General features: G+C 43.8%; 1 protein-coding gene and 1 long non-coding RNA gene across 10 annotated transcripts in view; one reads left to right on the top strand and one right to left on the bottom strand.

The window, feature by feature from the left end:
• Window positions 1-26,941, top strand: part of LOC138759450 (C-Jun-amino-terminal kinase-interacting protein 4-like) — a 159,195-nt gene that overhangs the window by 125,723 nt on the left and 6,531 nt on the right. For 2 of the 8 annotated variants that reach the window (XM_069929900.1, XM_069929906.1), the window contains 10 exons: window positions 915-1,086; window positions 4,298-4,525; window positions 5,965-6,172; window positions 7,835-7,957; window positions 12,727-12,807; window positions 14,289-14,356; window positions 16,114-16,262; window positions 18,880-19,051; window positions 22,523-22,636; window positions 26,654-26,692. In XM_069929900.1, coding sequence (XP_069786001.1) covers window positions 915-1,086; window positions 4,298-4,525; window positions 5,965-6,172; window positions 7,835-7,957; window positions 12,727-12,807; window positions 14,289-14,356; window positions 16,114-16,262; window positions 18,880-19,051; window positions 22,523-22,636; window positions 26,654-26,692 — 1,354 coding nt within the window. Of the gene's footprint in view, window positions 1-914; window positions 1,087-4,297; window positions 4,526-5,964; window positions 6,173-7,834; window positions 7,958-12,726; window positions 12,808-14,288; window positions 14,357-16,113; window positions 16,263-18,879; window positions 19,052-22,522; window positions 22,637-26,555; window positions 26,602-26,653; window positions 26,693-26,941 lie in introns of those variants that run through there. The other 6 variants (XM_069929901.1, XM_069929907.1, XM_069929905.1 and 3 more) reach the window with 5 other exon arrangements.
• LOC138759457 (uncharacterized) lies at window positions 236-21,676 on the bottom strand. Of its 2 annotated transcripts, XR_011354841.1 has the most exons (5): window positions 21,577-21,676; window positions 16,743-20,147; window positions 7,692-7,778; window positions 3,597-6,188; window positions 236-1,899 (listed from the first exon to the last, which is right to left on the bottom strand). It is a non-coding gene; the product is annotated as an uncharacterized lncRNA (long non-coding RNA). The 2 variants fall into 2 exon arrangements; XR_011354840.1 differs by lacking the exon at window positions 236-1,899 and having other exon boundaries at window positions 3,523-6,188.

Consider the following 26,941-nt stretch of genomic DNA (forward strand, 5'->3'; position numbering starts at 1 on the left):
TCCACCCTCATTTTCATTTGCTCAGTATTTGTGGGTGTCGGAAGGAGCTGCAAGCGAAGTATACCAAAATGAATGTCACTTCAACTTTGTATTCTCTGCTCACCTTGTGTAGAGTATTTCACAATCATTCTCAGTAGGGGCCATATGACCCTCCTGGGGCTGGGGGAAGGCCACAGCACATTTAAGGGGGGGGGGGGCATTGACTGAACTCATAAAATGTTCTTATGTAGTCAGTAAGAGAGAAGTACAGAAGAAACCAACTGAATTTCACAGGGGGGGGGCATAAATTTTGAGCAGAGTCCTAAGTGGGCCATAGTCAAAAAATGTTGAGAATGGCTGCTCTAGACATCGATGAAAAATGTATACCCAGGATGGTTGACCATTCAGCTACACAAGGTGTCTGTGCTGAGTTTGATTTTGTGTTTCGTCTGCCATTCACCAATGGAGTTAATGGCAATAAATATTGGATAATGATGAAATGCAGGAATTTCTGTTCAATTTCATTTTTATATTTTGTTCCCTCAATCCATTCCCAAGGGGTGTCACTGACTATTTTCTCAAAATTGAATTTTAAAATGGGTTTGTGTGATTTAATGTTACACTAGGCCTACATGTGGAAGGGGTAGGTTGTGTGTAAGCCAAGATGACTTTGTGATAAAACATATCACTGTTTATCAAGCTCCGTTCTTAGCCTGGGAAGTCACGGGCACAATTCAGTTTCCTTTCTCTGGTTTAAAAATGACAGAATAATTGGGATCCATTGATTTAGTTGAGGTGGATTCACACTGTGGAGTTAAAACAAAAAAATGCAATAATTTTATGCTTTATATTTGGTTAACCAGGCAGTTAATTTACATGAAATACTTTTGAGTGAGAGTGGAGCAGTAATGCTTACTAAAATCTCTGTTGCACAGGAACAAGAGAAGGAGCTAAGACATCAAGAGGAATTGTCCAGTCTGGTTTGGATCTGTACGAGTACACATTCCACTGGTAAAGTGGTGGTTATAGATGCTAACCAGCCTGCCAAAATCTTGGATAGTTTCTTTGTCTGCAATTCACACGTTCTTTGCCTTGCCAGTGTGCCAGGTGAGTTGATTTTGCACAGGTCACAAAATTTTTCTTCAAACTGTAGTTGTGCATTTTTTAGAAGTTTGTAGGATCACATAATTTGATTTTCATTTTAACTGAATATTGTAGTTCAATCTCATTTAATTTGGCATTTAGACACCAGATCTTTTATGTAAAGCTGCATCGAAACTTTGCATTTTATATCCTCTGTACCCTTTGCGATGAAGTTCGAGTCCATTTACCTTCCTAATTACTTGCTGCACCTACTTGCCATATTTTGCGTTTCATATTCAAGGATTCCCAGATCCCTGTGAACCATGACTGCCTCTCCCCTGTTTCACAGGATAAATCATTGAGTCATAAGAAGGTGGGCTTTCCTCGACCAGTCCATGACTCCTCAATTCCACATAGTATTGAGAAGTCACATAATGAGAAAAGGGAAGGCTTTTGCAACTCTTGACCAGCTGTGCTGTATAAAATGTCATTGTTCAGCTTGGGACAAGCTATATATATTACTGCATCCACCCTTGGTAGAGTTAAGCCCAGTACATTGTCACGATTTCCCCTTTACTCTCAAGGTATGCTTAAAATTAACTTTAGAACATCCCAAAGGCATTTTCCAGCTAACTGAATACTTTTGAAATTTTACCCCCGTGACCACAAATATCAAAATGATGAATGGCCAAATAGCTTGTATAGTGACTTTGGTGCAGGACACCCTGATCATTTCTTAAAAGAGTGTCATGGGGTCTGTTACATTCAGCTGAGAGTGTGGCTGGGCACTCCTTCCTCACGTGAAAAGGAATGAAGGTTTAAAATGACTTTATTGCCCTATAATAAAACAGAAAATGTGTTATGACACAAAATTTCCTTCAGCCTACCATAAGGCAGACAAATGATTTGCTATCAGCAAAGATTCCCCAGCTCCCCTTAGAACTAGAGAAATAGAAGCAAAAGGGAGTACCTCCAGAGTCACATGGATTTGCCTTCGCACCCCCACGGCCTTCGCACCCCCACGGCCTCCGCACCCCCACGGCCTCCGCACCCCCACGGCCTCCGCACCCCCACGGCCCCCGCACCCCCACGGCCCCCGCACCCCCACGGCCCCCGCACCCCCACGGCCCCCGCACCCCCACGGCCCCCGCACCCCCACGGCCCCCGCACCCCCACGGCCTTCCGCACCCCCACGGCCTTCCGCACCCCCACGGCCTTCCGCACCCCCACGGCCTTCCGCACCCCCACGGCCTTCCGCACCCCCACGGCCTTCCGCACCCCCCGGCCTTCCGCACCCCCACGGCCTTCCGCACCCCCACGGCCTTCCGCACCCCCACGGCCTTCCGCACCCCCACGGCCTTCCGCACCCCCACGGCCTTCCGCACCCCCACGGCCTTCCGCACCCCCACGGCCTTCCGCACCCCCACGGCCTTCCGCACCCCCACGGCCTTCCGCACCCCCACGGCCTTCCGCACCCCCACGGCCTTCCGCACCCCCACGGCCTTCCGCACCCCCACGGCCTTCCGCACCCCCACGGCCTTCCGCACCCCCACGGCCTTCCGCACCCCCACGGCCTTCCGCACCCCCACGGCCTTCCGCACCCCCACGGCCTTCCGCACCCCCACGGCCTTCCGCACCCCCACGGCCTTCCGCACCCCCACGGCCTTCCGCACCCCCACGGCCTTCCGCACCCCCACGGCCTTCCGCACCCCCACGGCCTTCCGCACCCCCACGGCCTTCCGCACCCCCACGGCCTTCCGCACCCCCACGGCCTTCCGCACCCCCACGGCCTTCCGCACCCCCACGGCCTTCCGCACCCCCACGGCCTTCCGCACCCCCACGGCCTTCCGCACCCCCACGGCCTTCCGCACCCCCACGGCCTTCCGCACCCCCACGGCCTTCCGCACCCCCACGGCCTTCCGCACCCCCACGGCCTTCCGCACCCCCACGGCCTTCCGCACCCCCACGGCCTTCCGCACCCCCACGGCCTTCCGCACCCCCACGGCCTTCCGCACCCCCACGGCCTTCCGCACCCCCACGGCCTTCCGCACCCCCACGGCCTTCCGCACCCCCACGGCCTTCCGCACCCCCACGGCCTTCCGCACCCCCACGGCCTTCCGCACCCCCACGGCCTTCCGCACCCCCACGGCCTTCCGCACCCCCACGGCCTTCCGCACCCCCACGGCCTTCCGCACCCCCACGGCCTTCCGCACCCCCACGGCCTTCCGCACCCCCACGGCCTTCCGCACCCCCACGGCCTTCCGCACCCCCACGGCCTTCCGCACCCCCACGGCCTTCCGCACCCCCACGGCCTTCCGCACCCCCACGGCCTTCCGCACCCCCACGGCCTTCCGCACCCCCACGGCCTTCCGCACCCCCACGGCCTTCCGCACCCCCACGGCCTTCCGCACCCCCACGGCCTTCCGCACCCCCACGGCCTTCCGCACCCCCACGGCCTTCCGCACCCCCACAGCCACCCGAGCTCCAGATGCACACCTCTGACACACTCAGAAGCTTGAAGCGCCTTCTCATACCCGGTTCTGATACTTGGTACCCCTTCACCCAGTCTCCAGCTGTCTGCAGTCTCTTGTGAGTTCTTTAACTGCAGTCTTATGCATCCCACATAGGTATCTTGTTCGAGTCACCAACAACCCCCTCCTGTGTGTTCTTCAGCCATAGAGCCATTTGCTGGTTCACTGCCATTGTCTCAGTCCTGAGGTTGTCTCCTCTGCTTCTCCTTCTCAAACGGGGGTGGTCTCCCCATTTTCCAGTGCACTGCGCCAGTCCTCCGCTTCCCTGGAGACTGCAACACCTTGTGGTCACTGCCAATTGTAGGCAGCAACATCTTGGACCCAGACCCTGCAATCACCGGATTTGGAAAAGATGCCAGTGTAGCACTCTTTTTGCTTCTTGCAGCTGTGTCAGAGTGGGATTTGTGTTAGTCTCTGGATGGGCACATGGATACATGGCCTTCGAATAATTGCTGCCACTTAAGTCACCACTGAGAGACATTGTGGTAATTGTGTGAAAGAATGTCATTTTGCTATGTGGGATATCAACTTTTAACATGCTATTCTGGTGTATTCCCAGGGTAAGGGGAAAGCACCCAACTTTGCATTGTTGTATAATAAATGTTCTTTGTTCTCAAAAAAAACATGCTATTCTGATATAACAGAATAATTGTGTTCCATTAATGGTCTAATTTGATACCGTATTGAATCATTCTCTTGATTAGGTGCACGAGAGACAGACTATCCTGCTGGAGAAGAGATTCCAATTGATGCTGAGGGTAGCCAGGCAGAGTGTAGCTCTTTGACTGGGAGTGTTGCCAGTAACAGTTCAGCTGGAAGTGACAATCTTTTGGGAGGAATTACAGTGGTTGGTTGCACGACAGAAGGCAGTGCTGTCCTTCCATGTATGCACACTCCTGCTAGCTCCTCACCAAGTTTGCATGGAGAGTCAGGTAGGAGATCAGTAACCTTGTTTTCTTTTAACTAAAGTATGCCTTTATCTGTTGGCTCAGCAGAGTTGTACATTTTACTGGCTACCAGCACATTGATGATAGACCCAGAGCAGGTACTTTCCTACATAAACACATGGTCAGATTAAAGGCAGCTCCCCAAATCCTCAGTTGGAAATAACGAGTAATGAAGGAATCTGGAGCTTGATATGAGATAGGAACACGAGTCAAGCCCTGTTGTGTGAGTCTACTCAATTGACATGTTTATATGTATTGGTGAAGGAAAAGAGAACAAAGACTGTGTCATTGATGAGGGATTTTATGTCTGCACGCTTCTAGTCTAACGACGAGCGTGAGTAACACATCCTTTGCCTTATCATGGCAGCTACAAGGAGTTTGTATTTTTCATCGCATGTTAAAACCAAAAGCCTGAAAATGGCCAGAATTTCAACAGATTCTCTTTGATTAAAAACTTTTTTTTTGATGTTCAGTTAAACAAGAAAATCTGCAGATGCTGTGGTCGAGTGCAAAACACAAAAGTGCTGGATTCCCGATGAAGGGCTCCGACCTGAAATGTCAATTGCCTTTTACTTCCTATGGATACTGCATGATCTGATGAATTTCTCCAGCACATTTGTGCATTGCATTTGATGTTCAGTTTTGAAAGTTGCCTTAATTTAGGAGAGAGGTAACTAGCATTTTAAAATAACCTTCCCACCTTACCATGAATCGTATTATCTGCAAACTCCCAGGATTAGTTATCTTGCCTTATCCACTGTCCAACTCTCTCTGTAACTTTATTGCTTAGAGCACTTTAAGACTAGATTGAGGTTCCTCAATGTGATGAGATATTCTTCCAAGATGGCAGGTTCTAACTTCCATCAATCCTGGGAGTAAATCCCTCAACCAGTCACCAATAGATGGGTGGAGGGGGTCCTTGAGGATCCTTGAGGCTGCTTTCTTTAGACACTGCCTCTTATAGATGTCCTCAATGGAGTGAAGACTGGTGCCCGTGATGTCGCAGGCCAAGTTTACAACCCTCTGGAGTTTTCTTCATGTCTTGCATATCAGACAGTGATGCCACCAGCCAGAATGTTCCCCACATTACACCTGTAGAAGTTTTCGATAGTCTTCGGTGACATACCATATCTCCTCAAACACTTCACAATGTATAAATGTAATAATAGATTTCTGCTGTGAAACTGCACTGTTTTAAATATTCATACTTGCTGGCTGTTGATTGTGGTATTTCCAGAAAATGGCGAGATTTACTGAAGTGTGAAAAGAACAGCTTGGCCCTTTTTTTAAATGCGTCGACATTCTGGGCAATTTCCCTTCGCTTGTTGGCTGGAAAAGCAGTTCAGTGTCAAGGGGATACTAAATCTATCTATACTCCAGTCTTTTGAAAGAATGTCTACTTTAACCTGTCAATCGTGTTTCAGGGGAGGTTGGTGCTGTGAGTGACAGCCCTGATGAAAGTTTACTGGCTACAGAAGAGGCCACAGAAGCAACTGAGTCCAATATAAATCTTCCTGTATCAGATGATGACTTAATGGATGGAAGTCAATCTGGAGCTTTCACAGAGCATGTTTTTACTGATCCCCTGGGAGTGCAGAGCTCCTCTGACAGCACACAGACATATAACAGACGGTACGTGTAGTCATTGCTGTAGAAGATGAAAGAAAACAAAAATTATTCAATCCAAAGAAGGTTTCTGAATGTTGAAAAATGTGTGGGCTTTGCATGGTCTTTGATTGAAATATGATTTTCTTCCCCCAAATTAACCAAACACATATGCTCGGGAGGCAAGGGGTGTTGTGCTTTCTTAGTTTCTGGTGACGTCTATTACTTAGTTAAGCTAATTTGAAGAATTTTATTTTCCAATGTCTGCATCACAGCAGCTCACTGCTTTCTGCTCGGGATCAAAATGGCACTTCATACTAAGCTGAATTCTTCTCACTAAAAGGTGCTTGTGTAGGTGCCCACTTTCCCAAAACAGTTGCATGTTTTGGTTCCAAAATTACCATTTATTTTGGGGCAGCACAGTTATCATAGCGGTCGGTTAGTGCAATGCTGTTACAGTGCCAGGAATCGGGACCAGGGTTCAAAGCCTGTGTTGTTTGTAAGGAGTTTGTACATTCTCCTGTTTCTATATGGGTCTCCTTTGGGGGCTCCAGTTTTCTCCCACTGTTTGAAATGTAAAGGAGGTTGTAGGTCAATTGGGTGTAATTGAGCAGCAAGGGCTCCTGGGCCAAAATGGCCTGTTACCATGCTCTACGTCTAATTAAAATTAAAAATATTATTTGTGCTTCAAGCACTTGCATACTCCCATTTATATCAGATGTTCTAATGAACTATTCTGTATTTGAAAGGGCTGGTTAGAGTGAATGGGGAAAAGATGTTTCCAGTAGTGGGAGAGTCAAGGACAGAGGGCTCAGCCTCAGAATAAAATGACTTCCCTTCAGAACAGGGAGATTTCTTCAGTCAGGGAGTGGTGAGTCTGGAATATGTTGCTGCAGATGGCTGTGGAGGGTATATTTAAAGTGGAGCTTTGATCGATCCACAATTAGTAAGGGTATCAAAGAGTTACAGGGAGAAGGCAGGAAAATTGGGTTCATTGGAAATGTATATCAGCCATGATTTGAAGGACAGAGCAGACTTGATGGACCAAATGGCCTCATTCTGCTCTTAGACTTTCAGTCTTGTACCTTAATCTCAGGGTTTTGGATTAAGGAAATAGAAGCAAGAGTAGGCCAATCAGCTCCTTAAGCCTGTTCTGCTCCAAAGAAGATCACGACTGATATACAAACTCAACAACATTTTCTGCTCTTTCGCTATATCCCTTGCTTTCCCAGGTATCCTGGAATTGATCAATCTCAGTTTTGAATGAACTCAACAGCTGAAGCTCCACAAGTCTGAGAGTGGAGAATTCCAAAAGATTCACTATCACTTCAGAAAACTTTTGTTTATTCCACTACTTTTAGATGCTTCATCCTGAGCAAACATTAACGACCCAGGCAAACCGACTAAATGAGGCCATTTTCATCCTTTAAAAAGTGAGAGAGTACAGATTTAGCCTCATCGGTTTCTACTCATGCAACAGACCTGTAAACCCAGGGACTGGCCATGTGAATCTCCACTGCACTCAGTATCAAGTGTAAAGTCTTACCCCATATCCAAGTGTGGTCTCACCAGGACCCTGTGAATTGTCACATGACAGCTTTACTCTGTAATCACATCCTTTTGCAATAATGATCTGTATAAGAGAGGAGGAATGACAGATATGATTTTTTGACTATTGTCGTCCTCCAGGGAATCAGATTTGTACAAGGATGGAGTATCTGCACTTACAATGGAGCAGGACCTGATACGTGAAGAAGCAGAGAAAATGAGTAGTGTTTTGCCAACAATGTGGCTCGGGGCACAGAATGGTTGGTGAGTTCACCATACTTGATGGCATCTGACGTTGGTCAGGGAAAGGTCGCTGATGTTTGTTTACATATCCTTCCATTGAATTGAGGTTTATTTCTATACCATTGGTGCTCTTTCTCTAGTGATGTCTGCTGTAGGCACCCCAGGCTTGAGAAGTTCAGTAGAACCCTTGTTATTTGGAATTCAAACAACTGGCAAATAATCGTGGAAAATAAATAGGTAAAAAATGTGAAAGCTTAAAATTGGTGCGCCTTGCGATTGGTTTGCCAATCACACAACACACAACCCCCAGCAACCAGAAAATGCACTCATCTGGCATCTACCAATCCCCAGAGGTGCCAGATATCAGGGGTTTTACTGTATACAGGAGGTTTGGAGTCATTGCTATCTGATCGATCGTGAATTCTATCGTCTGAAGTCTTGATCTTCACTCTGTTGACCAATTGACCAAATGCAGTGTGATCTATTGATGAATTTCATCTCTGTCTGCTGACATGGGTAGGTTGGTTCAGGTCCACTTTTCCAGCATCTGCAAACTTCTCATTTACCTCCTTAAGCTTGTCACTATTCTTTGCATTGTTAAACCCTGTTTTAAGCAGTGGTTGTCAACCTTGAATTTCCACACATTCTTAAGGAAGAGCACCTATGGCATAATTGCTAGTAAGGGATTACTTAAGGTGGTATGTGAGTGGGGGGGGGGGGGGGGCGGAGGTTGAGAACCACTGATCTCATGCTATCCTTGTTAAGGATGGCTCCATGCATGGATAGATCACATTTCTTTAGGGTTTTTATTTCTCAGTGAATCTTTGAAATATTTATTACCTGGCAGTGCTTGTCTATCAGCATTGCTTTCAATCCAATTTCCATCTCTGCGATTGCCAATTCAGATCACATACCTTATTTAATTAAGATTCTTAGTCTAATTTCAATGGTTCGGTTTGTCAAAGGCTCCAGCTCCTGATGTGAGTATCAAAAACAAGAGTGCATAGGTTTAATGTATGAGAAGATCTAAAGAGCAGAGAGTAGTTGATATCTGGAACTCACTGCCAGAGGGAGGTAGTGGAATTAAAAGCATTCCTTATGTTTAAGAGATGTTTATGCAGAGACATAAATTAGCAAGGCATTGAAATCTGGGCAAATTGGATTAGTGTCATTTATCTGTCCACAGATGCTGCCTGCCTCTACAGGGTGTTTTCTGTAACTATTTCAGAATTTCAGCATGTTGCTTTTCTGCATCAGGAAAATGTCTGTTGCTCAGAATTATGTTTGATGTGGGCATAAAAATGTAATTCAAAATTTTTCTAGCTGAGGTAAAACAATAAAATGTAGGCACGTGTCTTGAGCTGCTCCCAGCAGACGCTGTATCATCCGCGGTTTGTTCACTGTTTAGATTCTTGTGAATTAAGCTGCAAGAGAATTGCCGAGTTTTTTGATACCTTGATGTTCATCTCTGGCACCTTTGGATATGAAAGAGTTTAGAACATTTAAAAGTAGATGCAAAAGCATTGCGATAATTCAGAATAAAATGAACTGGTGTGGCTTTTGATGGACTGAACTGATCTTTTCTTGTTTCTAAAGGCTATGTTAACTTCCAATGTAAACAGAGCAGTTGGAAAGGGAAATAGTAAACATAGAAAAAAAATTAGCAATGAAGGAAGATACAACTAAAAGAAGAGAATTGGCGGATAAAAAAATAAAATATGAAACATTACAAACATATAAGGTAGAGAAGAATATAATGAAGACAAAACAGAAATATTATGAACTAGGTGAAAAAACGCACAAAATCCTAGCATGGCAGCTTAAGACAGAACAAGCTAAGAAAATGGTATTGGCATCAAGGAAAAAAGACAAACAAATTACATATAATCCAAAAGAAATTAAGGAAAACTTTAGAGAATTCTATGAACAATTATACCGAACTGAAAACGAAGGGAAAGAAGGGAAAATAGATGAATTTTTGACTAAAATTGAACTACCAAAACTACAAATAGAGGAACAAAATAAATTAACAGAACCATTTGGAACAGTAGAAATACAAGAGATAATAAAAAAATTACCAAATAATAAGACACCAGGAGAGGATGGATTTCCAATAGAATTCTACAAAACATTTAAAGACTTATTAATTCCGCCCCTCCTGGATGTAATCAACCAGATTGATGAAACACAAAGCTTACCAGATTCATGTAAAACAGCAATAATTACAGTAATACTAAAACAAGGGAAAGATCCACTCTCACCAGCGTCATATAGACCAATATCTTTGCTAAACACAGATTATAAGATAATAGCTAAACTATTAGCAAACAGATTAGCAGAACAGGTACCGAAAATGGTAAATTTAGACCAAACTGGATTTATCAAAAAAAAGACGCACAACAGACAATATTTGTAAATTTATTAACTTAATTCATGCAGTAGAAGGAAATAAAGCACCTGCAGTAGCAGTTGCTTTAGACGCAGAGAAGGCCTTCGACAGAGTAGAATGGAATTATTTGTTCAAAGTATTGCAAAAATTCAGTTTACCAGAGAAGTATATTAATTGGATTAAAGCACTATATAAGGGACCGTTAGCGAAAGTGACAGTAAATGGACATGTATCAAAGCAATTTAACTTAAGCAGGTCAACGCGGCAGGGATGCCCACTATCACCTTTATTGTTTGCGCTAGCTATAGAACCACTAGCAGAATTGATAAGAATAGATAATAATATAAAAGGAATAAAAATAAAAGACAGGGAATATAAAATCAGTCTATTTGCGGATGATGTTATAGTGTACTTAACAGAACCAGAACTATCAATAAAAGAATTATATAAGAAATTGAAGGAATATGGAGAAGTGTCGGGTTACAAGATAAGCGTAAATAAAAGTGAAGCAATGCCTATGAATAATGCGGATTTCTCAAAATTTAAGAAGGAATCTCCATTCAGATGGCAAATGCAGGCAATAAGATACCTAGGTGTACAAATAAACAAAAATCTAGGCCAGTTATATAAACTCAATTATAATCCACTAATGAAAAAATTACAGGACGATTTAGAGCATTGGAAAGATCTACCACTAACACTGATAGGAAGGATAAACTGTATTAAAATGAACATTTTTCCAAGGATATTATACTTATTTCAGGCATTGCCAATACAACTGACAGAAAAATTCTTCAAAGAGTTAAAGAAAATAATAAGGAAATTTTTATGGAGAGGGGGGAAACCGAGGATAGCACTAGATAAATTAACAGAATGGTATAAACAAGGAGGCTTACAATTGCCAAACTTTAAAAATTATTATAGAGCCGCACAATTAAGATACCTATCAGATTTTTATCAAACAAGGGAAAAACCAGACTGGACGAGATTAGAATTAGATAAAATAGGGGAAAAGATACCTGAACACATATTATATAAATGGGATGAAAAATTGGTACAACATAGAACTTCTCCAGTATTACATCATCTCCTCAATATTTGGAAGAAGATTCATGTAGAAAGAAATAAAACAAATTATCAATTACCAAAACTAATATTGACGCAAAATAAGCTACTCCCTTTTACAATAGATAACCTTTCCTTTAGAGAATGGGGAAAAAAAGGGATTAAAAGAATAGAAAATTGTTTTTCAGGAAGTAGATTCTTATCCTTTGAACAAATGAGAGATAAGTACAATATAACTGGAGATACAGCGCTGGCATATTACCAACTGAGATCCTACTTGAAGGATAAATTAGGAAGCAATTTGAGTTTACCAGAGGGAAGTAACCTTGAATATGTGATTACAGATACAATGTTAATCAAAAGATTTATAACAAATATGTATATTAAACTGCAAGAAAAGGAGAATGAGGAAACAAATGGTAAAACTAAACAAAAATGGGAACAAGATTTAAATATAAAGATAAAAAAGGAAACATGGGAGAAATTATGTTCTGGAACGATGAGAAATACAATAAATACGAGGCTACGTATGATACAATATAATTGGTTACACAGACTATACATTACACCGCAAAAGTTAAATAAATGGGACCCAACAGTATCTGATAGATGTTTTCGATGTAAAAAAGAAATGGGAACAACAATTCATGCAATCTGGACATGTGAGAGAGTAGAAAAATTTTGGGATGATCTCAATCAGATATTAAATAAAATAACAGAAAACAATATACCAAAGAATCCAGAGATCTTTCTCCTAAGTAACATAAAAAACAAAGAATTTGGAATTGATTTGGAGGATGCACAAAAAAGATTTGTTAAGATAGCTCTAGCCGTAGCAAAAAAATGTATTATGTCAACCTGGAAATTGGAAGATAATTTGAAAATACAACAATGGTATATAGAAATGAATAAATGTATTCCATTAGAAAAAATAACACATAGTTTAAGAAATAATATTGAAATATTCGAACAAATATGGGAGCCTTACATTAAATACAATAGCGAAAACCTACCGGGGACAAACATTACCTAAGTTGATGGAAGGAGAAGGAAAGAAATGATTGGACTCAGTAGAATTTCTGGTGTATTTTTGTTGAATGACAACATTGTCTGACTGGTTTAATGTAACCTAGATTGTATACCTAAAATGGATGAGAGGGGGGGGTGGGGGGGTGGCATGGGAGGAGGGAGGGGGGGAGAAAAAGTCACTGTATATGTGTGAAAAAGAAATAGTGTATATCATGGCTAATGCGATTTATGGTGTGAAAAATAAAAAAAATTTTTAAAAAAACTTCCAATGTGAATCATGAAGAGATAATATATTATTTTCTTGCAGTTTGTACGTTCATTCTTCTGTAGCTCAATGGAAGAAATGTCTACACTCCATCAAACTGAAAGACTCTATTCTTAGTATTGTGTAAGTCTTAAACATTTGTAATATTTTGACATGTTAGTACAATTTAACTGTTTATTAGATGCGCTGGTTAGCACTTCAGTTGTAAGTATATCAGATCTTGGGGACAGAATGTCATTTGTCAATTCTAATTTCTATTAAAAATTACATTAATTTGAAATGCTGGTAGTCACCCAAGTGACCTGCTTTAAATTGAATTGGTTATTATTGAGATATGCTATCCAGGAAATCAATCCATACACAAGTAGAACAAAGTGCCAAAAAAAATCAACAGTACAAAATATAGTGTAAAAGAGAATGTGCAGATGGCAAAAGGGCAAGGTCATGATGAGGTAGATCAGATCAAGGGATCGTAATGTTCGAGAGTCTGGTAATAATGGGGTAAAAAAAATTCCTTAAATCTTGTGGTACACATTTTCAAACAATTTCATCTTCTGCTCAAAACCTGAGGGGAGATGAGAGTATGACCAGGGAAGGAGGGTCCTTCATGATGTTGGCTACTTTCCCAGGGCAGTGGGAAGGCTAGGAGGAGTCATTGAGGACAGGTTGGTTTTCATGATGGCCTGAGCTACATTCTTAACTTTGTAATTTCTTTTGGTCTTGGCCAGAACTGTTCCCATGACAACCTGCAATGCATCCATATAAGATCGTTTCCGTGGTGTGTCGATAAAAATTGGAGTCACGAGGGGAAGGCTGAACTTCCTTGGCCTTCTGAGGAAGTGGAGGCATTGCTGCTCTTTGTTGACGTCATGCATTCCCAATGTCAATCTGGCCACTCATTTTTTTTTCCACTAGTTATTCTTAATCAATTTCCAGTCGCATATTTTAGTTTCAACCCTGTTTTCTTCTTTTTACCAACAGGTTCCTTTTGTTGACATCTTATTGAAGGTGTACTTAGCTTGTTTAATGTTGTCCAATTAGTTTTTCCTGTAAATGCGTGACTTTTTTGTGGTCTCTACAAATGAATGTAACACATTAGTTAAATGTTCTGACAGTTTTCTGTTAATATTGGAGCAGAAATAAATGAGGGAACCAATATCAATGACAGAAAGAGTGAGCAGGTCAGCAACATCTGTGCTGGGAAATGGGAGCACTTATACCTGCATCTACATTTTTTGTCTGGCTGAGGTACCTGTGTTGGAAGTGCAAGCCAAGGTTAATCCCTTACATTGTCATCCCAAAAATCATCATCAATTCTCCCCACAGATGTGATGTCATCCTCCAGTAGCAAGCAACATTCCTCACATTGCATTTAAAGAGATTCCTCTCCATCAGTGGTTTTCAAACTTTTTCTCTCCACTCACATACCACCTTAAGTAATCCCTTACTAATCACAGAGCCCTTTTGGCATAGAGATTACTGGTACTTAAAGTGGTATGCAAGTGAAAAGAAAAAGTTTTAAACCACTGCTCTACATTATAATTCTCTTTTGAATATGGTTTGTGATATTTCTGTGTGCTTACACCTGGTTTCTCTTTTGTCAGACATTTAAAAGGAAGAGTATTAGTGGCATTAGCCGATGGAACCTTGGCAATCTTTCATAGAGGTGTAGGTAAGACACTATCCTGTTGGTTACATTTCGCTGAACAAGATGAAGTAATATTTTTAAAAGGCCTTTCAATCTTGGATTGATTTCGCCATCTCTATAGATTCAGCTATGTTGCCATTAAATTTGCATAAGTTGCAAAATATGGTGAAGTGTGAATGAAGGTCCACACCTCACACCTGGTCATCGTCTCAAACTGTTTGAGGAAGAAACGGCAAATGTAGGTCTAGAATAGAGGATGTGCAGCATCATCTGTAATCGATGAATTGCTGAGCCAGGCTGGCTGGTATGGCCAAGCCCGAGTTAGCACATCTCAAACCCACTTGATTTCTCAGAATGATTATGGGACCCGAACTTCACACTTGCATTTGGCCCAGTCAGGCTTGAATGGAGTTGATAGGCTCCACTCAGAATGCCCTGGTTGGGCTCAACATACCTTACACAGTAAATGACAGGGCCCTGGAGAGTATTGCAGAACAGAGCTACAGATTCAGAATTCCCTCAAAGCAGTGATTCATGTCGACTGGATGATAAAGAAAGTATTTGGCATGCAAGCCTTCATTGGGCAGAGTATTGAGTATGAATGTTGGGACATCATGATACAGCTGTGCAGGTTGTTGGTAAGACCACACTTGTGCAGGTGTAGCTGCCTAGCTGTAGGAAGGATATTAACGTCATCACTTCATCCACCTCATTTTCCACTTTCAGGGAACTATGCACCTGTATCCCTTGATCTCACTATTTTACAACACTCTCCAAGGCCCTACCATTTGCCATGTAAGTCATCCACTGATTTGTCAGAGTTTACCACTCCTTTCCCAATGACCCAACTGATCTAAGTCTTGTTGTTGCTTGAGTATCCTTCCTTATACCTTGAAGAAAGGCTCAGTCCCAAAACGTCGATAGTATATGCAAGACCTGTTGAGTTCCTCCAACATTTTTGTGCTTTTGCTACCCTTCTTCACTGCCTACTACACCACCCATTATAAATTTACCAATCAAGCTAATATAGATGATAAACGGCAGAGAAACCAGTACCAACCCCTGTGGCCCACCACTAGAGCCAGTCCTCCAAACAAAAAAACATCCTTCCACGACTACCTGGTACCTCCTTCCACTGAATTCCACACGGAATTCCAAGTGCAGCCAAACCAAAGTTTTATTCAGCTGCCACATGACCTCCACTTTTATACTCAATGCTCCAAGCATACCATACTCATTAACACCATTATTAAATCAACAGTATTGTCATTTCACTCAGTTTTGAGTACAAGCTTGTGCTTGTGTGTTTTAATGTTGACTGCATTTCTTAAACAATAATTTCCAAGAAAGGTTCATGAGGGTTATTGTGTCCACTCTATTTTAAAAAAAAAAACTTTTGACATATTCTTTGACATGAACCTAATGATCTTTAGTGTGAGGACTGTCATATGGGTGACGCAAGCCAGCATTTATAACTAAGGTTGCAACAATAACGGCTTTTATATCGTAAAAATGGTCCCATTCCCTCCTGTTCTCCAGTGGGAACCTGAGGGGAGAGTTATTGGTCCAGAGGAAAGATATGTGACCATTACTATTTATTATTTATGTACCATAACTTATTTTTATGCTGAATATGTAGTGCAAGGTGTTTACTGAGAGTGAATTATTGCATAGGTAAACATAGGTGAGTGAAGCTGTGTTATGGGCAGTCTTTTTGCCTAAACCTGGACCGTACAGAAGGGTAGCTGTATTTTTGTACAGACTTTATGTTTGTTCCTTAGATGGCCAGTGGGACCTTACCAACTATCACCTTCTGGACCTTGGGCGACCTCATCACTCCATTCGCTGTATGACTGTTGTGCACGATAAAGTATGGTGTGGCTACAAGAATAAAATCTATGTTGTACAACCAAAAGCCATGAAAATCGAGGTATAGTGCGTCAAAGCTAAGCCAGATTATCAAACTTGTCTGCAGTTCATTCATTTTGTTCGTGAACTCAAAATTCCAGGCCACAATAAATTACTTGTGCATTACACTTGTGTGGGCTGGATGCCCTAATCTGTCCTGTAATAATATTTCACCTCTACACTCTTTATTTACATCATTTAGTTTCACCTTTATCTCTGGTGCCCACTATCTGATTTGAGTAGAGCCATTCAAGTTATAGATGTTGAAATTGCCCAAGTTCAGCAGTTCATTACCCCAAAGGTTCCTTTCACTCCCAGTACTTCTATGAAAGAGAGGTTCTTTCAACTTCATCCAGGGGCTCATGTGTGCTGTTTACTGTTTGGGTGCTCTGGTGGACCACAACCACTTCCTTCCCATCAATATTCTTCAAACTGTTTTGGGACACCTCTACTCTACACTAGTGTACCATTTGGCCCTTTCCATCCTGTTAAAACATGTTACCTGTCTCCTGAGTAGTTGGATTTCTTGTCACATTATGCTTCCCTCTTTGCCCCATTTTTGGGCAGCCTGCTGCTTCGAGATTCCATGATGGACATTCTAAAGAAGGGAAGTACATTATATCTGTTGGATGGGATCAGATTCAGTGGGTTCTCATTTTCCATTGCACATAGATTTCCCCATATTTTGTGGGTTATCTATGCTGTTCATAACAAACTCTGGAAATGCTCCTTCCCCTCCCTTGTGTCTGAAAGTTTCCAGCTTGCTTTTCTATTAAATGATTGAGGAAGGGAGATTTTCAACAGAGAATCCTCCTGTGGATTTATTAGCACCTTATAATAAATCCCAAACGTGCAACCTGTCTGCGAGATCTTAATCTTTATTATTGGTATGAACTTTTATTTTTAAGGTAGTCACTCATGCCCTTAACTAAAACACATTGGATTTTAAGTTGCCCAAACTGCTACAAATAAAAGGAGCTTTTTTTTATTTTCTCTGCACTCACTTTTCCAAAAAAAACTCTTGACATGTATTCTTTGAGATATTCCAAATGGCCTTTAGTGTGAGGACTGTCACAAGGGTGACACAAGCCAGTGTTTTTAACCAAGGTTGAAACTATAATGGCTTTTATATCGTAAATACTGGATATCCTATAAGGGAACTGCAATACTGGATCTCCTATTAGGGAACGAGACAGACGAGTGACAAGTATGTGTAGGGGGACATTTTGGGTCTAGTGATCATAATGCCATTAGTTTCAAGTTAATTTTGGAGAAGAATAGGTCTGGGCCTAGGGTTGAGAAAGGCCAGTCTTGAGGAAATGAGAAAGGATTTAAAAGGTGTGAATAGGAATAAATTTTTTTTCGGGCAAGGATGTGCAAGGTAAGTGGAGGGCCGTCAAAGATGAAATTTTGAGAGAACAGAGTTTGTATGTTCCTGTCAGGATTAAAGACATAGGGAACCTTGTTTTTCAAGGGATATTGGGGATCTGATTCAGAAGCAGAGAAAGATGTATATCAGGCAACATGGAGCAAATGAGAAACTTGAGGAGTATAAAAAAGTGCAAGAAAAAAACCTCAATAAAAAAAATCAGGAAGGCTAGAAGAAGCCATAAAGTTGCTTTGGCAGACAATGTCAAGGACAATCCTAAGGGTATATTAAGAGAAAAAGGAGAGTAAGGGACAAAATTGGTCACCTTGAAGATCAGTGGCCGGCTTTGTATGGAGCCAAAAAGAGATGGGAGAGGTCTTAAAATTTTTCATCAGTATTCACTCAGGAAAAGGGCACAGAGTCGTAGAAGTAAGGAAAACAACCAGTGAGGTCGTGGAACCTCAAGAGGAGGAAGTGCTTGCTGTCTTAAAGCAAATAAGGGTGGATAAATCCCTAGGGTCTGACAAGATATTCCCTTAGACCTTGAGGTAGGCTAGTGTGGAAATTGCAGGGGCTCTGGCAGAAATATTTTAAATGTCCTTAGCCACAGGTGTGGTGCCAGAGGATTGGAGAGTAGCTCACATTGTTCCATTGTTTAAAAAAGACGCTAGGTATTCACAGTGAAGTAATGAATGGGAGAAGCCAGAGAGTAGTGGTGGATGATTGCTTCTCAGACTGGAGGCCTGTGACTAGTGGTGTGCCTCAGGGATCAGTGCTGGGACCACTGTTGTTTGTCATTCATATCAATGATCTGGATGATAATGTGGCAAGTTTGTCCACGACACTAAGATTGGAGGTGTTGTGGACAGCGAAGAAGGTTTTCAAAGCTTGCAAAGGTATCTCGACCATCTGGAAAAATGAGCTGAAAATGGCAGATGGAATTTAATGCAGACAAGTGTGAGGTGTTGCATTTTGGAAGGACCAACCAAGAAAGGACATAGACGGTCAATTATAGGGCACAGGGGAATACAGTAGAACTGAGGGATCTGGGAATACAGACACATAATTCAGGGAAAGAATTGTAAGGAAGTAAAATTTGTGAGTGGAGTCTGCAACTTTACCCAGTGATGACTGTCACATTGTTAATCACGGTCTAGAGTGGCCATTCCAAAGGAGGACATGGTCATGGGTTACCATATATTACCATATATACAGTGTGTTTGCATTTGTTGTTTTTGCAATACTGTTTAATTTTTGTGCCCCTCTCCAGAAATCCTTTGATGCACATCCACGGAAGGAGAGCCAGGTGAGACAATTGGCCTGGGTGGGAGATGGGGTGTGGGTTTCCATCCGCCTGGACTCAACCCTTCGCCTTTACCATGTACATACCTACCAACATCTGCAAGATGTGGACATTGAGCCGTATGTCAGCAAAATGCTAGGTGGGTTATCACTATTTCTACCTTTGTTTTAATTAAGTTGGACTTACTGTTACAATGTTAACTTTTTTAAATGAGTTGTAAAAACTTGCGATTAGCCACTCTTCCATTTCCAATCTTTTATCTTTAATTGTTGTTTCTGGGTTCAGTTATCATTGGAATATAGATTCTGACAACCAACCCTATCTATGCCTTCCATAATGTGATGGAGATCTGTCGTGTCATCCCTTAGTCTCCTTCAATTAAGGACAGACTAACCCAGCAATCAAATCTCTCCCCATAATTAAAGTCCTCCACTCCAGGCCACATCCTGTTAAATGTCCTCTGCACTCTCTCGAGCACAACCACATCCTTCCTATGATGTGATGACCAGGAATGCACACAATGTGCAGTCTAACCAGTGTTTTATAAAGTTGTAATATATTATCCAAACTTATTTCTATGCCTCAATCAAGAAAGACAAACGTGCCATACACCTTATTCACCACCTGTTGTCACTTTCAGGGAAATTAAGACTTGAACTCCAACATTCTTTAGTGCCCTACCTTTTACTGTGTATTATTACGAGCTTCCATTTTAGTAACATGGGATTATCACTGTAAGGGATAGTATAGACAGGAGGGACTGAATGGTCACAGTTAATATTTCACACAAGCACAAGTCACAGCCCAGCGACAATTCGATACATTGGAAGAACTGGGGGAAGGTTTATCAGTCTGTTCCAGAATTTGATACATTCACAAAGTCACTGATTTTGCAAGGGAGAACCATTCTGACTGCGAAGAGAACACAGCTTTTTGAAGCAGCTCTTGTGGCCGGCCAATTTTGTGGAATTCAGAGCAAAGCCTGCTCAGTGAATGGGCCTTTTCAGTGGATTGACCTGTGGCAGGAGGGTCTTTTTGGGAAGCAACGTACTTCATTTTGATTGTGACTATCAATGGAAGTCACTTGGAGATACTTCTTCAGTTGAAATGTGACTACCAGCAAAGTTACTTGGATCGACCAGTGCCAGGGTCTTAGAAGCTTTGTCGAGGCTGCCCAGTTCGAGTCCTGCCTACAAAAGGAGTGTTGTGACCACAGCTCGTGTGGATGGACATTTCTTCAAAGGCAACACAAGAAAAGTTTGTAAGTCTATAGCAGCTGCGATTCCCGTCTCCCCATCAGTTCAACATTAGGCCTTTTCACACCGCAGTGTAAAATGGAGAATCCCCAGAAATTCCTGCCCCCACCAGATGAACCTGCAGTGTGAAAAGTTCAGCCCGGGAATTTTAAACGGGTCCGCGGCCCTACCTATGGTGTGAAAAGGCAAATGGCCAAGCAGGGAAGCCTCGTGATGTCAGCGCTTGCGTGTTGCGTCACGTAGGCGATTAAAATTAAGGGTACTTAACGCCAGAGATCAGCGGGCCACTTTGGCATATTGCAACAGCAGCAAATGCAGGATGGATGGCCGTCCTTGTTAATCATAATCCCTCATGGAGCTGGATTTCCCAGAGCGGCTCCAGTTGCGTGGGGATTATGGCAAATGAAGTCGGCCATTCATCCCGCATTGTGCTGCTATCGCGACATGCCAGACGGGCCACAAAGTGCAGGTGGGGTGCGCGGGTGACTGATGGACAGCCGGGGAGTAGGAGAGGGAGCGGGTGAGTGACCAACGGACAGCCGGGGTTGAGGAGAGAGGGAGCAGACAGGCGAGTGACTGATAGTCAGTCAGGTGGGGAGTGAGGAAGTGGGCAGGCGAGCAACTGACAGATGGGGAGAGGGAGGGAGGGAGGAAGAAGGAGCAGGCAGGTGAGCAATTGACCTACCGACGAGAGGGAGCGGGTGAGCGACCGACTGACCAACGGACAGCCAGGAGGGAGGGAGCGGGCAGGCGAGAGACCGATGGATGGATGGGGAGGGAGGGGGCAGGCAATCGATGGACTTGAGGGGTTCTTACTCCTGTAAATGCGTAACACGTCATCGGTTGGGGGAGGGACCCCCGCGGGACCCCCCCTAAATTGTCAGGGAGGGTAAATTCCCAGGAATTTGGATGGTGGAGTGAAAGGTCCAGGAGGTCCTGAATTCCTGGGAATTTCTCCGGGGTAAAGTAGGGTTACCGCTCACCTGTGGTGTGAAAACACCTATTAATTGTGGGGATCAAATTTCAAAGGCCTACGTTTCAACAGTGAATTTGAAAGATTGAACTTTGAAGTAACTTTCTAGATTTTGGCCTGGACTACAATGGTGTGGGTATAATGCACACACACAGACACGCTCACACACACATTTAGTGTTAATGGTAGTTTAAAAGAAAAGACTATAGTTTAAGAGTTAGAAATAAAATTAGTGTTTTAAAATTATTGTCTATTGCTGCTTGTTACACACGGTTTGTAACAGTACGTCCTTCCCCTCTGACTTTCCAAAATGCATTATCTCACTCATATCATTGAACATTATCGCACAGCAGCAGGACCTTCAGCCCATCTAGTCCAAGCCAAACTATTGTTCCACATAGTCCCATCAACCTGCACCCTCCATACCACACCTACCCTAATCCATGTACCTATCCAAATTTTTCTTAAATGGTGAATCGAACCCGCATCCACTACCTCTGCTGGCAGCTTGTTCCACACTCTCACCACCCTCTGAGTGAAGAAGGTCCCCTTGATCGTCCCCGAAACATTCCACCCTAAACCCGTGTCATCTCGTTCTTATCTCACCCAACCTTCTTGCATTTACCCTATCTATAACCCTCATAGTGTATTCCTCTATCAAATTTCCCCACGTGCTCTGACGCTTCAGGGAATAAAGTCCTAATCTATTTAACCTTTGCCTGTAACTCAGTTCTTCAAGACCCAGCAAAATTCTTATAAAATTTCTCTGCACTCCTTCAATCTTCCTGATACCTTTCCTGTAGATAAGTGGCCAAAACTGCACACAATACTCCAAATCTGGCCTCGCCGATGTCTTGTACTTCAACACAACATCCCGACTCAGAACATTGGGACGGCATGGTTACACAACGCTGTTACAGCGCCAGTGACCCAGGTTTGAACCCAGCGCTGTCCGTAAGGAGTTTGTGCCTTCTCCCCATGACTGTGCGTTTCTTACGGGTGCTTCAGTTTCCCCACCCCCACCCTTCAAAAACATACAGGGATTGTGGGTCAATTGGTGTATTTGGGCAGCAGGGACTCGTGAGCCAGAAGGGCCTGTTGCCCTGCTACATGTCTAAATTTAAACCTGTCTGTTTCTGCCTTTGTCTATATGTGTAACATCTTTGTTGCCTTTTCAGGAGTCTCCTCAGCTAAGTGAACTGGGGCTTCACATTGTACTGGCACTAGATGTCTTCAGGGATGGCAGGAAAGGATAATTGTATCTTCAAATGAGGAAAAAAAAATAACTTCAACATATTGTCAGTCATTCGAAAGGAGAGGACAGCAGTAATTTATTTAGAAGTTCAGCAAGTGTTTGAAATATTTTTGATTTGTTTTCAAGGAACTGGGAAGCTTGGTTTCTCTTTTGTACGAATCACCGCTCTCATGGTGTCCTGCAATCGCCTGTGGGTGGGCACTGGTAATGGTGTCATCATCTCCATCCCTCTGACAGAAAGTGAGTAACGGCAAACAGTTTACATTCTCCCCCTTTTTGTTTCCCCAGTGCTCTCAGGAATATATTTAGAGTCAGATTTGGATTTAATGTCAGAGTGCATTATGTGACATCACATACATCCCCAAGATTCTTTTCCCTGTGGGTGAAACAGAATTACCACTTACTGGCCGTGCACAAAAAGCTCCACACAACGCACACATGCCAACAAATTTTTAAAAAATGTAAACAAGTTGCAATACAGCGGGTGATAAAGTGCAAGAGTCCTTAAAGGAGCCAGCCCCTGGTTGAGTTTGTCATTGAAGAATCTGATAGTGGAGGGGTAGCAGCTGTTCCTGAAGCTGGTGATGTGAGTTTTGTGGCACCGATACCTCTTTCCTGATGTTAGCAGAGAGAACAGAGCATGTATTGGCAGTGGCGTATCTAGGTCAAGTGGTGCCCTAAGGCAGCCACTGACATGGCCCACCCCTCCACCCCCATTTTGTTTTTTAAAAAACTGCCACACACTGTGCCACTGCTGCCTGACGTAGTTTCCATTTTAAGTGCCCCTCACCGTCAAGTTGTGGATTTAGGTTGCAGACACCAATCTGTCTTTATCCCTTCCCTCCCCCTGATCACTGGGAGCCCACGTCACACTGATCGAAGTCTGTCAGAAGTTTGTTTGGAGATAAGGACATGGGACAGGCTGTAGGGAGATCAACAAGGTATTAATTGGAAAATCTCCGTGGACGTGCTGATGGCAGAGCTGTCATCATGTGGCTGGGACAGGCTGTCAACACGCAGCCTGGGTGGGCTGTTACAGCCCTGCCGGCCACCCGCTGTCAGCCCACCCCACCAGCCGCCCAGCCTCCAGTACCTCACTGGGCAGTTTTGGCTTTCAGGGCCACTTGTCAGCAGCTCAGTGTGGGATCAATGGGCAAAATGCCTGTCTTCCCTACCCATAATCCCCCACACAGCTGGAACCACTGTGTTCCCCTGGTTGTCGCTGGCAGAATTATGGGTAGGGAAGATGGCCATTTTGCCCATTGAGCCACCACTAGGTGCCGCTTGCGTGGTGGAAAAGCCCCTAAGGGGCCCGTATTGGGCTAGGGACTTGGATATTGGGTGGCTAAGACAAGGGCAGTGGCGCCCCATTTCTGTGCCCCACCTGCCATACCCTAGATACGCCTATGTGTACTGGGTGGTGTGAATACTTAATGATTGCTTCCCAACGGCAGCGTTCCTCATGGATGTTGTCGAAGGTGGGGAGGGTTTTTCCTGTAATGTCTTGGACTCATAAATATTTTTAGATCATTTAAAACAATCCCTTGGCCATTATTTTGCATGCAACTTCAATGGGGCTTCAGTTTAAAACACCTGACGCCCACCTTTAGTGGAAGCTGAAGGAATAACTTCCAAGTCCTCCATGTCCCAAACATCGAACTCTGCCTTCCATCAGACCCATGATAACTGTTCAGGGAGACTTCCCATTGCATGCTCCTTGGCCACGCAAGATTCTCGATTTGGGACAGACTGTCCAGTGCAAGCAACACTACTTTGGGTTTGTCGTCACTCAGTGTTCTTGTCCCTGCAAACTCATTGGTGCATGGAGCATGCTTGCAATTCAAGGTAAGTGAGACCTATGTTAAGTGTTTTAACTCTGGATACTAATTTGGAGTGGCTTTAATTTTTCCAGAGATGGGCTCTTCTCATGGATGAGCAGACAACTTCAGTTACCTTTCTGCTCCTTGGTACCTGAGTTACCAAGCACCGGTCAGTGAGAAAACTCCATCTGTTTGTTTTTTCAGCCCTTTCCCATGTGCAGAAAGCCCTTTGTCCTGTGACTCCATGCCTTACAAATCACCTGACAGTTATAGGGGACTGAGGCAGAGTTCTCACTCAGTGACCACACCCTCACGCGATTCCTCTGCTTCCTAATCCTTCTGTTTTTGTACATGAAAATAATGGACAAAAGATGCTTTTGCTTCTGAAGTTTTCCTTCCCTGGAGAGAAGCCAACAGAATTGAAGGGAATTAAGAGGATCTAAGGTTGGAGTGATAGAACATAATAGCACACTTCAGCCTGTGATTTTGTGCCATCCTGTATAAACCTTCTCAACAGTCTAAACCTTAATGCCATAAATCTCCATTTTTTTCTTGCATCCATGTACCTAACTCAGAGTCTTTTAAATGTCCCAATTGTACCAGCCTCCACCACCCCTGGCAATGCATTCCAGGTACCAACTACTCTCTGTGTTTAAAATAAAAACTTACTCCTGACGTCTCCCCTGAAAAATCCTCCACTCATCTTGTACAGATGTCTTCTGGTATTCGCTACCATCACTCCAGGAAAAAGTGCTGGTGGTTCACCTTTTCTACACAGGTACCTTGCCTTTTATCCGGAATTCCAAAATTTGGCACTTTTTTTGGTAGATAACATTGCACATAAGTAATGTTAATTTCCTGTAATAAATTCTATGTTTTCAGAGGGAGATCCCCTTCCCCAGTCCCTGTTGTCCCCTTGGATGCCCTTCAGTGGAAAGGTGACTCTCGGCCCCCAGCACCTGGTGGGAGAGAAGCAGGCGGCAGCTGGCTCAATGCAGGAGCAATGGCCATCTTCCTTATCCATAAACCCCCATGCAGCTGGAAGAGCTTTGGTGCTGACAGAGCAGTTCCAGTTGCTTGTGGGATCATGGGTAACGAAGACAGCCATTTCTCCCGCATTGAGCCGTCGCTGCAATCCGGTGCAGCACTCCGTAAACTCTGGACCCTGTTGCCACTTCAGAAGGTTGGGGGGGGGTGGGGGGGGAGAGCGAAGGACAGCGCTGCGCTGCAAGGGTATGCCTGAGAGTCAGCCTGACGAGCTGGATAAGCGCCTGAAAGCTGCTGGTGCTTGGGTCCACTGCCCTAACGGCCCACTCCTCCTGCAGCTCTGCACCTCATGTCCAGCCTTCTTCCCCCTTAGCCACTGGCTCTGAGTAGCCGACGTTGGCCACCTTTTTGACTGTTCCCGGGGCCCTCATCGCCTCCGACCTCCACCTGAAAGATGCGCCGGTCAAGAGCCTCCTGTAGAGCACACATCGGACCACCCTGCCCGCATTCAGCTCGGCTAGCACCACATTCCCCCCCACCCCCACCTGCGCTTGGCCCAGCCAGCTCCTCTCCCCCCCCACCCCACTGCTCTCAGCCTGACCTAGAGCGCAAAATAGTCTGGCACCTGCCCTGGCAGGGGGAGTGAGGGGGCAACGGACAGACAGCCAGAGGAGTTGGGGGAGGATGGACGGCGGGGCTAGGTGCAAGGCATTTGCTTAAAGGGACAGAAATCAAAATGATTCTGAAATCCAGAAGATTTCAAACAATGGCAGGTGTCCAGTCAGGACGATTCCGAATAAAAGGTTATGGACCTGTACCTCTTATAATCTATGGACCATAATTAAGTCGCCTCTCATCCTCCTTCGCCCAAGAGAAAACCCCTTGCTCTGTTATCTTTCTTATAATGAGGTGACCAAAATTAACATGTTATTCCAAGCATGGTCTAAGCAGAGTTTTATAGAGCTACAACATTATAAAACTCTGCTTGGACCACAATTGGAATAGTGTGATCAGCTTTGACTGCTTCATTACAGGAAATGCTTTCATTTAGCCTGGCCATTCTGAACCAATAAGCTGATGCAAGCAAAAGATTTGGTATTGGAATAAGACCAGCAAAGGTACTGATGACTGATGAAACTAATTATCACCAGGTAAAAGCATATCACCCAGCAAAGTGGCTTTATTGGGTTCGACAGGGAGTGTTGTCAGAACAACTTATTAGTCATCCATTTCATTTAAAAGTGTGGTTCTGGCTGCCAAAGCCACAAACAGATTAATCTTGATTAAAGGTTTTCTTGTTTACCTAAACGTTTTTTTTTTGTTTTACAAGTGTTTATAATTTTTTTAAAAAGCAAACTTCAGGCTTGAGATCCAAGAGTGGTGGGTTCTAATCCTTTTCCTCTACTGTCACACTTGTCCACCTCCCCCTTGTCACCTCTTCTCACTGTAGCTGTAGTCCTCCACCAGGGACGATTACTGGGTCTGAGGGGTAAGTGCAGATCAAACTATCAGAACCTTTCTGTCTCCGCCTTTTCAGCCAGTAAAGGCAGCTTACATCTACTTTTTATTTATAATGTTTGGCCTCCCCTGTTTCTCCATCTTGTCTGAATGTTATCCTGATGCTGGTCACTGCATTGCAGCAGTATTTGTGTGTTTGCTGAATGGTCACAGTAGCCTCTGGATGTTCATCCCCTGCTCCAAGGAGCCTTTAATTTTGTTTAGAGGTCCTTCATATCCA

Source organism: Narcine bancroftii, chromosome 3, assembly GCF_036971445.1.
Source record: "Narcine bancroftii isolate sNarBan1 chromosome 3, sNarBan1.hap1, whole genome shotgun sequence".
Classification (NCBI taxonomy): domain Eukaryota; kingdom Metazoa; phylum Chordata; class Chondrichthyes; order Torpediniformes; family Narcinidae; genus Narcine; species Narcine bancroftii.